General features: G+C 44.1%; 1 protein-coding gene across 2 annotated transcripts; it reads right to left on the reverse strand.

Annotated features, from left to right (window-relative positions):
• Positions 1-1,060: 1,060 nt before the first annotated feature.
• PPP1R14D (protein phosphatase 1 regulatory inhibitor subunit 14D) lies at positions 1,061-14,989 on the reverse strand. Of its 2 annotated transcripts, none has more exons than XM_081907300.1 (4): positions 14,301-14,989; positions 10,038-10,136; positions 9,041-9,073; positions 1,061-4,877 (listed from the first exon to the last, which is right to left on the reverse strand). In XM_081907300.1, exons 1-4 carry the CDS (start codon positions 14,541-14,543, stop codon positions 4,860-4,862), a joined length of 393 nt encoding a protein of 130 aa, XP_081763426.1. In that variant the 5' UTR covers positions 14,544-14,989; the 3' UTR covers positions 1,061-4,859. The 2 variants fall into 2 exon arrangements, with proteins under 2 accessions (XP_081763426.1, XP_081763425.1); XM_081907299.1 differs by having other exon boundaries at positions 1,061-4,890; positions 14,301-14,983.
• Positions 14,990-16,877: the final 1,888 nt, after the last annotated feature.

Genomic DNA, 16,877 nt, shown 5'->3' on the forward strand with positions numbered 1-16,877 from the left:
GGCGGGTGCCACTACAGAGAAGGCCCTCTGCCTGGTTCCCTGTAACTTGGCTTCTCGCAGTGAGGGGACTGCCAGCATTGGCAAACCCCCAGAACAGGAGAGAAAAGGGAAGTTCCATTGTGGAAGTCCTTTTGTGAACAGGATGGCGCCACTGGATGCGAAGCAATGTTTTTCATTGGCTCTTACTGGTGTCCAGATCTTCTGCTTTCCTCTAACTCAAGGAAATGGCATTCTTGGACATGTGAACCAAGGTGACTGAAGGACTCTGCATGTCTGAACTGAAGGCGGTAAAAACATTTCGAGAATTCATAGCTGGGTGGGCATGGGTTCCTGATGCATCTCTCCTCTAAACAATTTAAATAGCCAGAGGAGGTTGGGCATAAAGCTGTGTTCTGTAGCAGCTGGTTTGCAATTGCAACACACTCTTGGGTGGATTGGTGGCCTTTTCTGCGTGTTTCCATCTAGGGTGAACAGAAGGGCAGTCTACCTGGGATGCCAGGCACTTGGCAGGAGTCTGGATGGGCAGGTGTGAGCTGACAAAGAAGCACATACAGACCATTTCCTTTCAGTGTGAATGGTGGTAATTACTCTGAATAGAGCAAGTAATACCCGGACAATGACTAGTGCTAGAGTAACATGCCCATCATCGGATCTGGACACCGCCCAAAGAGAAAACAAATAGTGTTTTAACAGGAAGATGGGTTGAAATAAACGGAAGCACTTTAGCATAACTCCCCCCCAACGCTCAGATGCATGGCTTGTATCCACCAGGTGTTGTACATTCAGTAATTTGTGATGGACTGCCCCACTCGGAGGTCTGTGGCTGCAGAGGCTTGAATGTCATGATTTCCCCTAAAAAGGATCAGCATCCCATATTAGCATTATGGCTACAGTGAAGCCCTGTTCAGGGAAGTTTTTAATATGTGACATTTTAGTGTATTTTTCATCTTTGTTGGAAGCCGCCCAGAGTGGCTGGGGAAACCCAGCCAGATGGGCGGGGTACAAATAAGAAATTATTATTATTATTATTATTATTATTATTATTATTATTATATGAAGCAGAAGTGTGCCTGATGCAGAATCCAGATGCAGAATCATGGGGGGCTTGATGGCTGTTAGGGGGCAGGATAAGAATTTTAAAGGCAGTCTCACTTTCATAGAAACGATTAGTAGCTGAACCACAAAATTTATAGTTGTAGTGTCTAGTCATGCACTGTCAGCTCGGATTTGCTTAGTATGGACAGCAGGTTTCAGACAGAGCAGTTTTTGCTGCTGTGTTTGTGGTTAGCATATTTGGACCGTGTTGAAGAAGACAGGATGGGGAAAAAGGGAGGAGCAGTCTGCCTGCTCAGAGGTGACAATCTATTTGACATCCAGCTTATTCTCCCTTGAATTGTTTCAGTAACCAGTCTGCCAGGTTTTATTTTTAACCACTATGGGCCCTGCCCTTGGATCGAAGCTTTCTTCATGCTGGTCTTTGTGTGTGTCTCCTTTTTTTCAGACTATCTGCTGAAAGGGAAGGAAAGGGGATTGAACCAAGACAGCTATAGAGCAGGGTGGGGAATACTAACTGGCCCAGAACTACGTAGTCACTTTCTCCCCACAGAGATTTCAGTTCCTACAAATTCTGAAGTCAGTGACAGGCTTTCTTTACAGGCTTTCTTCTGTGGCATGTTGTGCTTAAACGCATTCATGCAAAAAGATGCATGAAACTGCCTGCTGGAGAGGGAAGCATCGGTTTTAGTTCCTTGATGCTGTATTTTTCCACAAATATAATTTCTTCTTCAACCTCAGTTTGACCCTTTGTGTTTGTTGTTTGCCGTTCTCGAGTGTGTTTTATGGACTTGAGCAACTTGCCCAGCAAGTACTGCAAAGAAAATGCATGTAGGAAAGGGAGGGAAACAGACACAACATTTCTAATATGAGGCTCAGTGCACTTTGATCAGTTTGTTAGGAAGGCTGAGCTAGCCAGGCGGTTTGAAGAATGGTGAAATGAGTGTTTTCCTTCAGGTGGTGTGTTTGTAATGCATGTGAGCATAGTGTGCGAGCAGAAGACATTGCCTGGAAGCATGTTGCAGTGCAGTACAGTCGTACCTTGGAAGTCGAACAGAATCCGTTCCAGAAGTGTGCTCAACTTCCAAAACATTCAAAAACCAAATTGCAGCCTCTGCTCAGAAGCCGCGGTAGCCCTGTTGGATGTTTGACTTCCAAAAATAGTTCACAAACTGGAACAGTCACTTCTGGGTTTGCGACATTCGGGAGCTAAGCTGCTCGAAAACCAAGGTACCACTGTACATGCTGCTCTCCTCTTACACTATCCATGGCGTGTTTCAGTTTCAGTAACAATGGATCTCTTGCAGACAGACAGAGAAATTGGCCTGAAACCCAAACTATATGTGTAGTCCAGTAGACAGAGATATGAGACCAAGCTCTAGATCTCAAGGCAGGTGAGAGAGGCAGGCACATAGTCCAAGCTTTCTGCCACAACAGTGGCAGACTTTGGGCTTTCAAATTTCAGCGGTGCCCCCTGTCTCTCATCTGTTCGAAGTCATAGTTGTGGGGGCCCCTGCAGCCCAGTGGGGGCAAGCTGGTCACGCTCCCCGAAATCCACCTCTGCCCAGAGACCCGCTTGCTCTGGTCCAGGAATGGCACAGACCTATGTTCCTTGTGCCATTTACAGCACCCATGCCACAGATTAGCTACCGAGCATTATACAGTCACCTCCATTCACAATGTGGCAAGTGAAATACACCTGGAGATGGGGGCATGGGAATTGTGACATTGGAAAGACCACACCAAGGCCATAGAAAATGTACCTCTTAAACATGATGATGATGATGATGATGATGACGAAGATATTGTACAAAGCGATTGAAATGAAAGGCAAAAATACATTTTTGTTAACTCCTTATGCATCCCAAACTATCACATGCTTGAGGTGTTTGTGCTGAAACACAATATTTGAAAGGGGCAAAAAGCAACAGTGAACGCAGTTTTTTGCTATGGATGCAGCCCTGGTGCCTGAAAGAGCACAGATCTTTTGGTGAAGTCATTCCCATTGCTCAGAAGAATGAACGATCTCAACATTGCCTTAGTCACCATTGTGTATTCCTCAGAATAGGAAATAAAAAGGACAGGAAACCCCACCTTGTAATTACATGAATGGACATGTGTTACTCAAGAAAACTCACAGATCTGCAGCAGCTCAGGTATTTCATCTCCCACCTCCTTCACGTTTAGCTGCTAGAAACTCCCATGCCTCAGTATTTTTGGATTCTAGACTCTGGTAGCTAAGCCACGTGCAATTACCTAAGAGCATTTATCCATGAAAGAGAGAAATAATCAAGGGCTGAGCTAAATCCACTTTCCCATGTCCAACTTCTTCCCCTCTTTCAGTCACTGAAAACTTGACTTCTCCGCTTCCCATTTTTGGCATTCTGTCAGCTTTCTGCATTTTGAATGGTGCGTAGGTATGTAACAAAGATAGGATACTCCAGTTGTATACCCCCATCATGATGTCGTTCTTCACTGTATGACTCTGTTTCCTGTGCCTTACCTTCTCAGCTGTGTCGTTGATGGAAGTAAAGCTGGAAATCACTTTAGGCAGGAAAAATGTTTTTAAAGACTGATCTCAGAGGTGATGTCAATGAAAACTGGGGAGTCTGATAAATTCTAATAAATGCTTCTCTTAGGCTATGCACACACCATACATTTATAATACATTTTTAAATCCAAAAAAGATCCAGGGAACTGTAGAATGCCCCTCACAGAGCTACAATTTCCACTTCCCTTACAAAATACAGTTCCCAGGATTTATGAGGAAACTGTGTGCTTTAAATGTCTGGTGCATACATTCATATTAAGAAGCACAAAAATATTCAACTGAAAATTATTATTCCTTGCAAATGCCATCATACAAACAGATAACCTGTACCGCTTGAGGGACTTGTCCTGTCCCCCATGCTCTAATTCAGGGGCAAAGAGTCTGCTGTTGCTGTCTTCTGACTGCCACCAAACCCTGCCAGCATCAGGGATGATGGAAGCCGGAGTCCAACAACAAGAGCCCCAGGTTCCCCATCCCTCAAAAACATGACACAATGGGTGGAGGGCAACAAGGGATTTACGTATTTCGTATTTGTATTTTTATGTTGTGAGCTGCCCTGTGATCTTCAGATGAAGGGCAGTATACACATTTAATTATAATAACAACGATCTGGTGGCCCTCTGGTTTTCATGCTGGCTCAAGCTAAGATGGGAGCCCAGCAACATCTGCAGGACCAAAGGTTCCCCTCCCTGATTTAATGCAAAGAGGAAAGAGATGCTTCCCTCCCATAACAGCTGTTCCCTCCCCACCCTGCTCTCCAGCACCCTTGAGCAAAGGCCACACTGGGAGGATTCAATGGGGGCTGAAATCCAGCAACATCTGGGGAGACACAGACTCCCTGTCCCTGTTCTTAAAGACCTAGCTTGATTCTAACAGTCTGAGCATTTGCATGTCTAGTTCCATGTTACCTCTCCGGAGCTTTGAGCAGAGATCTTTCCCAGCCCTGCTCCATGAGTGTTTTTCAAATGGAGATGTCAGGAACTGAACCTGGGAGCTTTGACCAGCAATGCATCTGATCTGCCTCCTGAGCTATGGCCTCTCCTCCCCGCAAACAAGCTACTGCTTGCAGATAGGAATCCAAGGGGCGAATGAAGATGGATGCTTTGGAATCTGATGTGTACGATATCAGGCAGCGCTGGAATTCCATCCCTGGGTCTTCTAATAATTCTCTTCCACAGGATGATGCATTTTGTGTTACAGGTTTTTGTCATCGCAGTTCATTTCTTTTGATTGTTGGCCATTCTCCTGAGACCTTTCAATCGATCGAGCAATTCTGTAACAAAGTCCTGAATCAAAATCCATTAAAACAAGGTTTTAATTCATACAGTTAACTCACCCTCCACCAAATTAAAGTAGCTGGATCTTTACAACCTCCTGGCATGCTCCTCTTGCAAAGCATTAAGAAGCAGCTAAGCCATAATTAATTAATTAATTAAGCCATAATCCATGTGTTGCGCTGGTGCAGGCTCGCCAGAGCAGCTTCGTCACGCTGGCCACGTGACCCGGAAGTGTCTGCGGACAGCGCTGGCCCCCAGCCTCTTAAGTGAGATGGGTGCACAACCCTAGAGTCGGTCACGTCTGGCCCATATGGGCAGGGGTACCTTTACCTTTTAAAGCCATAATTAAAAGACCACCCTCCTCCGGGCTAAAATAGGGTAAGATTAAGGTTTTCAGGCAATCAGGGTAGAGTTTTGTTTAGGGTTGTTGCTGTGGCTGAGAAGTTGTGCTGTTAGGTTCTTGTATTTTTATTGTTAGGCCTTTATTAGGAATTACCAGCAGATTGTTTAATTTTATTATAGTTTCATTATAATGAGATGTTTTCATTGGCATATTGCTTATATGAATATTTACATTTTGTTATGTCGTATAATTGCTAGTGAATTATCTTATGTAAACTTTGATATGAGCTGCTTTGGGTATGGTTTTCCATGGATAAGTGGCATGCAAATAAACAATGGTGCAGTAGCTGTGTAGAAGAGGAAGCTTGGTGGGTGTAGCTTCCTTAACTAGCTCGGAACAAACAGCAATTTGAGTTTTCTGCAGATTGCCATTTGCTCTGATTCAGAGGCAAAGAGCAAGTTTTCACTGCAAAAGCCCTTAGACACTTTAAGGCACAGGTCTTTTCCTAGAAATGCAGCACAAAAAGAAGTCTGGATGAGCCTGGAGTTGACATGACAGACTTGCTGAAACTCCTTCTTTCAAGCTATTAAAGATTCAGAAGCCCTGACCCTCGCTGGCCTGAGGCCAGCCTGTTTGACACGGTGGCTTTGGGGCACAAGGAGACAAAACGTCTTCTGCGCCATTACCAATTGCAAAGTTATTTTGTTAAGTAAGTAAATAGCAAGTGCAGGGCCCCCAGTCTGGATGGGGATCTTGGCGTGGCCCACATTGCAGTTCCAGTATGGATCTATGTCCCCAGACCCACTTTTTGCATTGGAATAGAAGCTCCCGTTCACACCGATGGAGCTGTTCTTTTAATGCAGATGGTAGGCTTTCCTCCTCTCTGTTACCCTACAAAGCAGTTTTTAGTTCACACCGGTTCTCCAGGCCAAATGAAGACATATAGTGCTGACACCCAGGTCTTGTCTCCTCCCCTCTTCCCCTGCCCCAGCAGGATCAGGACTGCAGCGGGGGCAAAAGGTTAAAGGTCCTCTCCCACCAGTACCAGGGTTCCAGTCTGGACTGGGGTCCCCATACTTGCAATGCACTTTGTGAAAAGCCATTCATGCAACGGAGATCTTAGCAGACAGGTGGGAGAAGAATCGCCATGTATTTTTAAAAAACAGGATCAACTACATGACAGATTCTTCTCCCCGCTATCTTCTAAGATCACCATAAGGGGATTTATTTAAATATAAACCAAATGCCAACCAATTTATAAATATAAATTGAAATCTATTCTTGGGGGACTTCAACCATTCTACCCTGGAGTGCAAGTAGAATGGAGAGACTCAGCTGATCAAGCAAATTAAATGTAAGTCACGCATACCAAAAGCACAGCAATTGAGGTTCTGGACTGTACCATTTCAGACTGCAGGTGGCAACTCTTATGTCTGAATACTCATCTACACGAAAATAGTTCCTGCTTAGAAAACAGGTATGTCAGGAAGAAGCATTCTAGCTTAGCCTATTTCCTGACTCTCAGTTTTTTTGGCCTTTTTTTTTTTTTTGAAGGAACATGTTTTTGTTCATTTATTTCTTAAATGTACTGCAGATTCCAGCGTATTAGGCAAGTGGGCATATTAGATGACCCTCCCCCAAATTGGCAGCTGCAATTTGGGGGTTCGTCTTATAAGCCCACTTGCCTAATACGCTGGGCAGCTCCACACTGAGAGAAAGCCGCCCGGTGCAGAGTGGAGCCAGCCACCCGCTGCTTCAGAAGCAGCCGGGGGGCTGGGCTCCATGCCAGGAAAAAACTGCCCAGAGCGGAGTGCAGCCTGCAGCCCCTACTGCTGCTTCAGAAGCAGCACAAGGGGCAGGCTCCACGCCGGGCGGCTTTCTCCTGGCACGGAGCAGAGCCGCTGCAGCAGCAGCGGGGGATGGGATACCCGGCGTATAAGATTACCCCCGACTTTTTAACATCTTTTCGGGGGTTAAAAAGTCGTCTTATACGCCGGAATTTACGGTATATCCCGGCCTCCCACCAAACGCTGCTGTGGGCACCATTCAGCCATGTAACCCTCCACTTGCCCTTTAGTAACTGAAGGTTACTGCTGCTATTTTCTAACAGAAAGAGAGAGACGCAGTCCTTAAGCTAGATCACATATTGCCCTTCATCCCGCTTGAGTTACACATCTAGAAGCTGCCTTCCATGTGCTTATACCCCGCCAGCTGTACAGGTGGTGACTATTTTGCACACATCCAATTGTACCAAGTGATGGACTTTGTGTTACGTCTTATAATGCTTCAAGCTAGCACCGTCATTGGTGGGTTTCCCTTTCTACCCAGCCACATCTGAGTGCTATCTTATTGTTCACAAGTAAATCATTCACCAACCCTGCTTGTTGTGTCACCTTTGAACAACTTCTACAAGGATTGGTCAAGTTACCATGGAGATCAGCAATGGTGAGTCAAGAAGTTCAACTGCCACTAGTTGTAGAGAAGGAAAATCTCGCCTCATCAGCTGTAGCACACAATATAGTTCAGAGTCCTATTTCAATAGATAACCCGATTGATTTCCCTTCCAAACATAATTACAGGGTGGTGGTATGCAAGTAATTTTCTTTGGGTAGACCGATTGAAATGAATGAAAACGAGTGGTGTCCTTTGCATAACAACACAGTCGCCTAGCTCATGTGCAGCTCTCTGAGGGATGGGTGTTAACCTTGAAGGGAAAGTTGATGATAGTGACTCCATGGATGAACCAAAGCAGGTAGAAGGAAGAGGAATGAATGTCATGAGAACTGAGTGGTTCTCTTAGGGCCAAACTAATGTCTGCCTGATATTAAACCTTATCAAGTTTTCCCTTTCTTAAGTACAGGTGTGTGTGTGTGTGTGTGATCCTTGCAAGGAAGATTGAACATCCCTTTTGTGATCAGAACCAAAATCATCCTCCCCCTCCAGCATGACTATAATACTTACAAAGACAACTTACCATTGTTATCAATGAGAATTTTTTTTCTTAAGCATTTTAGCTGCACAAGGAAGCCAATTTTGGCTCTGATTGCACTGGAGAGGGAAGAAATAAGCCCCCACTAACTTCCCTGTAATAATCTCTTCCCCATATGCTTGTAGTTAAGGGAAATGATACTTGATACATAGCTGCAGCTTAAGAGTGGCATATAGTTTGAACATAGGAAAGCTGCCTTATAGCATGTCAGGCCATTGTCCATCTAGTTCAGCATTGTCTATTCTGGCTGGCCATAGCTCTCCAGGCTTTCACACAGGGGGACATATCCAGACCTATCTGGAGATGGTAGGAATTGAACCTGAGACCTTCTACCACTGAGCTACAGCCCTTCCTAAGTGAGTTTGGCTCTACTGCATTCAGAACAAATATATTTAGAAGAAGAACTTTCATCTTGTCCACCTACCACATTCAACCCTAGTAGTTTTGTGCTATTTGGAGAAAATAAACTCCTGTTTATCCAAATTTTGGCATTATCCAAACCTCTTGGTTGAGCCACAAACCGTTTGGGATAAAATAATTTATACCTGTGTAAGTATGGCTGAAAAATGAAAGCATGAGCAATGCACACTAAACATAGCTTCAAAACATCTGTAGAACTGGCTGTTCAGCTGTTCCTAGAGCACACACTGTGATATTAAAGCATCACCAGTGCTTTTTCTTCTTCTAGAAAAATAGGTGCCAGTACTCACCATGAGGTTGTTAGAGTAAGTGCCACAATTTTTAACAACAACAAAAAAGGTGCCGCTACTTGATTACTTCCTGGAAAAATAAAAAAAGCACTGACAGTTGCCTTGCTCTATGCTCACCTCTGTAGGTCTGGAACACTCCTGGAGAATTTCCTACAAGATAAGATAAAACATTTATGCATGTATTTGAATTATATATCTCTATATATCTTCCTCTACATTTTACCCCCAGGGACAAGGAAGCAAAATCTCTTTGGTTGGCAGCCAAAAGAACACAGGAAGCTGCCTTATAGCGAGTCAGATGATTGGTCCAACTAGCTCAGTATAGTCCACCCTGATTGGCAGTTCTCCAGGGTTTCAGGCAGGGGCCTCTCCCAGCCCTAACTGGAAATACTGGGGATTGACCCTGGGACTTTCTGTATGCAAAGCAAATGCTCTCGCACTGAACCATGGCCTTTCGCTTATCTGCAATAGGAGTACAGTCATACATCAGGTTAAATATGCTTCAAGTTGAGCGCGTTCGAGTTGCGCTCCTTGGCAACCCAGAAGTAATGGAGCGCGTTACTTATGGGTTTCGCCGCTCGCGCATGCGCAGACGCTCAAAATGACGCCATGCACAGAAGTGGCGAAAAGCGATGCGTGCGCGCAGACGTGCCGTCGCTAGTTATGTTTACCTCTAGATGTGAACGGGGCTCCGGAACAGATCCCGTTTGTATCTAGAGGTACCACTGTATACCACACTGGGCCACATGAGCCAATCATCTGACTCTGTATTCAGCAGACTCATATGTTTAAAACTGATGTACTTTATGGACAGTCTCTCAAAACACTCCCAAGTCTGAAATGGCCTGCCTGCTTTGAATCAATCTCAGAATTCAACCACATGCAAAAACGGTACACAGAGCTTGCACCCCATGCCACCCCGCCCTGCAATTCCAGTTATTTAGTTGTGGAGGACTCCGTTTTCAGGCAGATGGTTTTGTCTCATTGCGTCACGCTGTGTTCAACAGCTCATGGAGAACCTCCTTTTATGATGACTAACATTGCAATGTTGGAAAAGGCTCCTTTGGTCCCCACAAACCGTCTAAATAGGCAGTTAAAGGTGCCTCTGTCCAACCTGCAGTTTAGATTTCTGCTCCTCGTTAGAGACGTCAAGAAGATCCTCAATGTCAATTTCTGGCTCTGGAGCGGCTGTGGCTTCTGTCTCCTCCTGCAACTGGAGCAGAATCACCAATGCTCAAATTACACAGGCGCTGCCCTTCATGTTTTGGGGTTGCCCCCTTCTCTATTGCTTTTAGAAGGCACTGGAACCACCATCTCTTTCCTCCCCACCATCCTGCCTGGGCTTCTCCAGCTCTACCATGTCTACCAGTCTGGTTGAAGCTGGCCAACTGGCCCCCGGCCAGGCATAGCTCTGTTTATTCAGGCAGAACCACTCCTGTTACGTCCCCAGGCAGAATCTTTCTTTAGCTAGTGCCTGGCGCTCTGTTTGATCAGATACTTGCACCTGCCAATCAAGAGCCTCCTGCCATGCTCCAATGGCTCCAGTGGCCTAACAAGTGTCAATGAGACGTGACTTTAAGCACATTTTTTAAATTGTGGGCTCTTAACTAGTCACACCTTTCTTAGCAGCTGCAGGAGGACCCCAATCTGAATCAGGATTGTGGGGTGAGGGGGTTCCCCTGTGCTGTTTATCCCATGAAAAGAATTATCTACCCCAACCTCTCATTTCCACCCAGCTGTAATGAATTATTACTATGGATTTGGTGACGATAATAAATACTGTAGCATCTCATATAGGACTGCTACCCAGGTAGGGTGATTCTGTTTCATTCAGGTGTATGTGTGCGCACACTTAATGAGGCACATCACATCTTCAGTTTTTGTTTCTTCATCTGGCCCACGCATTGCTACTCTGAAGGTAAACTTTATATATACATAAATTTGATTGACTGAAGAAAATTTCAAATGGTTTACTCATCTACCTTTCTAAGACCTCTGCCAGTGACACATGCAGACAGTCATATTTCAGTTCCATATTACACAGGTCAGCAAATGTCTTGATTACAGTACTTAACAACCTCCTTTCAATAATGTTGAATAATATCCTCACCTTTACCTGCCTTTGGGAAGCGAGGAGAAGGCTGCTGGAAAGTAAAGCATCAGCAAAACTGTGTCAGGAAAACAACCTTTGGAATGGAGATAAGAGGGCAGGGCACTTACATGCTGCCTGTACAGAAACAGGCTTGAAATACTCTTTTCAATGATCCCAATTGTGAAGGATAGCCCACAATTAGTTTGGTTGTTAATAAGCGCCCTCAACCTCCTTCACCCCCTGCAAAGGATCCCAACAGACTAATTCCACCTCGATTGACAGAATTGGCAATATTACAGATGCCACATAACACTCATTCAGCCTTTATAAGAACACAATACTGTAGTGTGTCAGCATCTACACTTTGGAACTCCCTGCCAATTGATATCAAGCATCTATCTTCACTATATTCTTCTTGGCACTTGTTAAAAACATTGTTTAGGCAAGCCTACTCAGATGCTTAGAAATGCTGGTGTGAATTTTAATCTGTTTTAATAGTTTAGCTTTCTGTATATTTAAAAGTATTGTTAAAAAAATTACAATCAAGTAGTGTATGCATTTCATGAAACAAACAAACTTATTTCAGGTACAATCAAATTATCAAATGGTCTTCCAGACTTAGAAATTTAGTGGTGCTATTGAGGGACCCTGGTGAGACCTTATTTAGAGTATTATGTTGAGTTTTAAGTTCCATAGTTCAAGAGCTGACAAGATGGAAGCGGACTCTACAAGCATGGGTAAAGATCTCAGGTGTTTCCAGGTGTGGATAATTAATCGGACACAATAATTGCTGCCCTGCTTTAGGCTGCAAGTGGAATAGCAACTCTGTTTTCAGGCTTATTGTCTTTAGGATTCAACATGTACCCAGGTGGGTAGCCCTCCCCCCAAGAAAAACAGCCTCGAATGCTGAGGTGTCATGACCCATGACCTGGGAACCTTGCAGTGCATTGTTCAGATGAAGTTCAGGCTACTCATTAGAGGAAGAACAAACAGTGCCTTACTCAGGGCTAGCAGACACAGTCCTGCCACTATCTTCTAACTTAAAGGGTGAGTCCCCTGCATTACTTCTGTCTCTCAAACCTTGTAGAACCCAGAGACTACAAAATAAGGCAAGGGATCTTTAACCAGCAGACAAGCTCTTCCAGGGCAGTGGAATCTGCCACACTTTAGGCTTGGTTAGAATAAACAACAACAAAGCTGCTCTTATGGCTGTTTTAGAGGGGGGCTTTTTGGAGCTGTCCAAGGTCCTGGATGCTCTCTGCTTGGCTTGTGACTACTGGATAGTGCCTTCAAGTCTCAAGTGTCCATGGGGAGGAAGAGAATTCTCACTTCAGCAAGGGCATGGAGGAAAGGGTTAAATGTCCCCCCCCTTCCCTCCACTTGCTGCAGTCTTGATCATAGTTACCTCCCTTTGGTGTGATGTATGGGGAGAGTAGAATAGAAATGGATATAAATGCAATGCTATTTGAGAAGGGAAGGGTTAAAGTAATATATCTGATTCATAGATAGGAGAGATGGATCATAGGGAAGGAAACTGTTAGAGCAATCTATACAATCCATAACTTGCCCAACAACCTTTTAAGCCGCCGCCTGATAGGTCATCTACCTCTTGGGAAACTGAGCTTTGGAAAAGGGTGGAAGTTGAAGAAGATAATCATGGGAGGATGTTTTGACAATGGCATCATGCAGATTCCCCATAAAAAGTGAGTGAACAGAGGGTAGGGTGTTCCACAGAAAATGCCCAGTGTGCAAGTAGCCACAGAAAGTAAATGTGGATTAAATGGTTCAAGGTGAGTTTGGAAATGGAAAACATTTATTCAAGTTCATGCTACAGAACTCATTGGGATGACTATGGTCAGATTTCTCAATCTCTCCCAGGTGATCATCTCCACAAAGGGATGTTGTGAAATTAAAATGCCCTTGCAAATTGGGCAGGACACACATGCCATAAATCAATTATGCGTAACAAAAATGTCTGCAAATGTGACCTGAGGTTGGCAACATCAACCCTGCTGTGTGGGAATCCTTTGTAGACAAGCACAGTGTCTGGAAACATGCAGTCAAGTTGTGTATCCATAGCAATGACCTGAGGAGGAATGACCACTGGGAGAAGAAAAGCCATGGTGCATCTGCAACAGCACAACTTGAGGCCTTCCTCTGCCCCCGCTACAACAAAGCATGTCTCTCCTGCATTGGTCTCTACAGACCCAACAGGCGCTGTAACTTCCCAACAGTTTGACTTCACACATACACCCAAGGCAAACCCTTCATTGTCTCCTGAGACAGACGGATGCCAATCAAAGTCAACCTACCCCACCCTGATCCACCCTGGATGTTTTAGATTCAGGTTCCCAGCAGCCCCCGCCATCAGGACAATGGTCAGGGGTGATGGGAGGGCACTAAACTGAGGAAGGCTGCCCTAAATAAAAAAGGAAATCCTTCGAGGCCAGTCTAAAATATCCAGAAATTCTGTAAGGTACCAAGACATGCTCCAAACATTTTTAGAGATATTGGAGAATAAAAGGGAAACAGTTACAGATAGGTAGCCGTGTTGGTCTGCCATAGTCAAAACAAAAAAAAAAATCCTTCCAGTTGCACCTTAAAGACCAACTAAGTTAGATCTTGGTATGAGCTTTCGTGTGCATGCACACTTCTTCAGATACAGTATCTGAAGAAGTGTATCTGAAGAAGTGTGCATGCATACGAAAGCTCATACCAAGAACTAACTTAGTTGGTCTTTAAGGTGCTACTGGAAGGATTTTTTTTTTTTTTTGAAAAGGGAAACAGTCACCCATTCTTTCAACTTGCATACAGGACAACAAACAATGGTTTTTAGTTGCAGGAAGTAGATTTAAATTCAAGATTAAGACAAACTTCATGATCATGGGAGCATTCCCACAACTGAAAAAGCTACTTAAGAAGGTGGTGAGGTCTCGGGCTTGGAAATTTCCAAGGTGAGAGCAGAAAGGTGTCTGCCAGGAATGCTTTTTGGATATAAGATGTCTTTGCCTCAGGGTGGAGAGTTGGATGAGCTGATCCTTTCCAGGCATACGCTTTGTGGCTCTACCATTAAGCCCCAGTCTAATCTCACACAGCAATCTCATGCAGAATGGGAGTGGGAGAATTTAAGAAGTTAATGAGTGTGATAGTGAATCACATTCCTTTATCACCAAAACAGATGTCCATTCCATTCCAAGCCATACATTGTGCTACAGACAGTCCTGGCATAGGTAAAATTCTTTGGGCTTATGTGTGATGTCTTTATCCAGTCAAATAGTTACCCACCTGGTACTGATACAGCTCTTGCAACTGGGCATCAATCCATTCCTCCAGATCTAGCCATCTCTGAAGATCTTTTCGGTTATACTTGATGGTTAATTTGCCCAGCCTTCTGTGGGACGTTTCCTCTTCTGGTTTCTCTGGAGCATTAAAAGTGACCCGAGGAAGGGAACTTGGGCCCTGGGCTATGCTCACTAACTGTCCCACCTCTTCTGTACTCTCCGGGGACAATGCTCTCTCTTCCAGCATGTTTCTTCCCCCTATCCTCCTCCTCCTCCTCCTCCTTCAAAAAATTGCCATTGATTATTTTTAAAGAGCAGAAGAAACTGCCTGTGGTGTCCCAGAGCAAGTCGCTAGATGAGAGAGAGAGAGAGAGAGAGAGAGAGAGAGAGAGAGAGAGAGAGAGAGAGAGAGAGAGAGAAGTCGCAGGAGAAGCAATCAATCAGCTGCTCTAGGAAAAAGCTGATTTGGTTTCACTGTTAGTGACACTGACAAAAGCAATGTGGGAGGGAGAGTAGTTGTAATAACATCTGTTGTTAGAAGAGGCTGAGCGATCATAGACCGGGCAGACAGAGTCCATTAATGTTTTATGCAATCCACTTCCTGAGGAGAATGAGCTAAGTGGGGATAATTGAGAGCGAGGAGAGGGAAGGCAGGCAATATTAAATTGCATGTTTCTGAAATATGCAAAAAAACAACCACCACACATCTCTCTGATGCATTTCTGATCAATACATTTTGTGCTTTAAATATGCTATTTCCTTTTAATAGTCTAACTCTAATACCCTTAAGGTAAGGAGGCCTCTTTCTGATACAGTATCTATCTGCTATCTATTGTTGTTGTTGTTGCCACTGCTAGTGTTGTTTTATTAAATTTGTATACCACCATATACCCCCAGGTCTCGGGGCAGTTCACAATACACACACACACACACACACACACACACACACACACACACACAGCTGTGTTGAGTCAATATTGCCATAGAAAAGCAGGATATATATTTTACCCCCCCCCATCTCTTTATTTATTTATTTGTGGCATTTCCTTATAGGAAAAGGTAAAAAGGTAAAGAACCCCTCGTTAGTTAAGTACACTCAAAGACGACTCTGCGGTTTGGCACTCATCTCACTTTTCAAGCCAAGGGAGCCGGCGTTTGTCCACAGACAGCTTTCTGGTTCATGTGACCAGCATGACTAAATGGCTTCTGGCATAGTGGGACCCTGTGACAGAAACCAGAGTGCACGGAAATGCCATTTACCTTCCCGTCACATTAGTACCTATTTATCTACTTGCACTGGTGTGCTTTTTGAACTGCTAGGTTGGCAGGAGCTGGGACAGAGCAGCAGGAGCTCACCCTGTCGCGTGGATTTGAACCACCAACCTTCCAATCGACAAACCCAAGAGGCTTAGTGGTTTAGACCACAGCGCCACCCACGTCCTTTAGTTGAAAAGGCTTTTAGAACAGCTTACAAAAATCCATACCGAGGCAGTCCCTGTCTTCAGGTCTGTAATCTAAGAATACATGACACATGAGGAAAAAGGAATGGAAGGGAGGAGGGGTAAGTAAGCTCAAGTCCAAGTTCTTCATGTTCTTATAATGCAGCTCTATAGGTTATGGCTGTCCTCCCCTCATTAAAAAGGAAGTCTACCCTGGAAGCACTCTTCACTCCCAGATCAGATCCAGAAGCTGAGCAGGTGATAATGTCCAGACCAGGAAGACCAAGTAGCTCCTGTTATAAAGGTCTTCCCTCAGAAAGATTACTTGATCTATACATCTTGCCCTTCCCAGACCAGAGAAGGGTGTGCTCAGAGATCCATGCCTCGTAAACTCCAGGACTGAATTAAAGATTTAGATCTCTCTCCAGGAAGCTTCACTTGGGCTTGAGGCCTTAAGGCTTGTCAGCCAGCAATAATGTCATTGCTTTGTAGCAGAGCCTTAAAGTTACTACATGTGGGGGAGGAGGAGGTGAATTTTTGAAATAAAAATAAAAAATTTCTAAATACCAGTTTGAACTTAGTTTGAATACCTGGCTAAGAAAGAAATTTAAAAAACAAGTCCAGTTTGTAGAAATGATTTCTGAATTAGATTCAATAGTGGAAACAAACAAAATCCCCTATGTGATAGTTACTCTGATTCAATGCATTATTTCATATTTTGGTACATGAAATTAAACCTGAAACACAAATTTGCAAATATTTTTTCAGTTGGCAACACCAATTTCACCAAAGTTTAATGTGACATTTCAAATTTATGCTCTGCATGTGAAATTTTACCTCAAGTCTTTAGACTTGTTGACAACTCCTGTCATGGACTGGTTGCAGACCTTTATCATAAAAGTTAACGTTTGTATAGGTCACTGTACTAAGAAAAGAAATAAGAGGAGACATGTACAGACACATTATAGTCTTAGCCAGGATCCGCATTCCATTCAAGCAGAGAATGAAACATATTACAGTTGTTCCTCAGGAAGTTAGAAGAAAGATGTTTCTGTTCTGGAACCAATTAAGCTACATCCTCTTCCAGTAGCATTTATTCATCTCTCTGTCAAAACTAACAACTGATGCACACACTAAACAAT

This window comes from Podarcis melisellensis, assembly GCF_964234715.1.
Source record: "Podarcis melisellensis genome assembly, chromosome: 1".
NCBI lineage: Eukaryota > Metazoa > Chordata > Lepidosauria > Squamata > Lacertidae > Podarcis > Podarcis melisellensis.

What these genes read in the sequence shown, in the direction of transcription:
- PPP1R14D (XM_081907299.1), bottom strand. Translation starts at nt 14,543, where the DNA reads ATGCTGGAAGAGAGAGCATTGTCCCCGGAGAGTACAGAAGAGGTGGGA. An exon ending in AGCAGAAATCTAAACTGCAG is followed by an intron (nt 9,074 to 10,037) that starts GTTGGACAGAGG and finishes CTTATCTTGTAG; the next exon opens with GAAATTCTCCAGGAGTGTTC. An exon ending in AGTGTTCCAGACCTACAGAG is followed by an intron (nt 4,891 to 9,040) that starts GTGAGCATAGAG and finishes ATTTTGATTCAG; the next exon opens with GACTTTGTTACAGAATTGCT.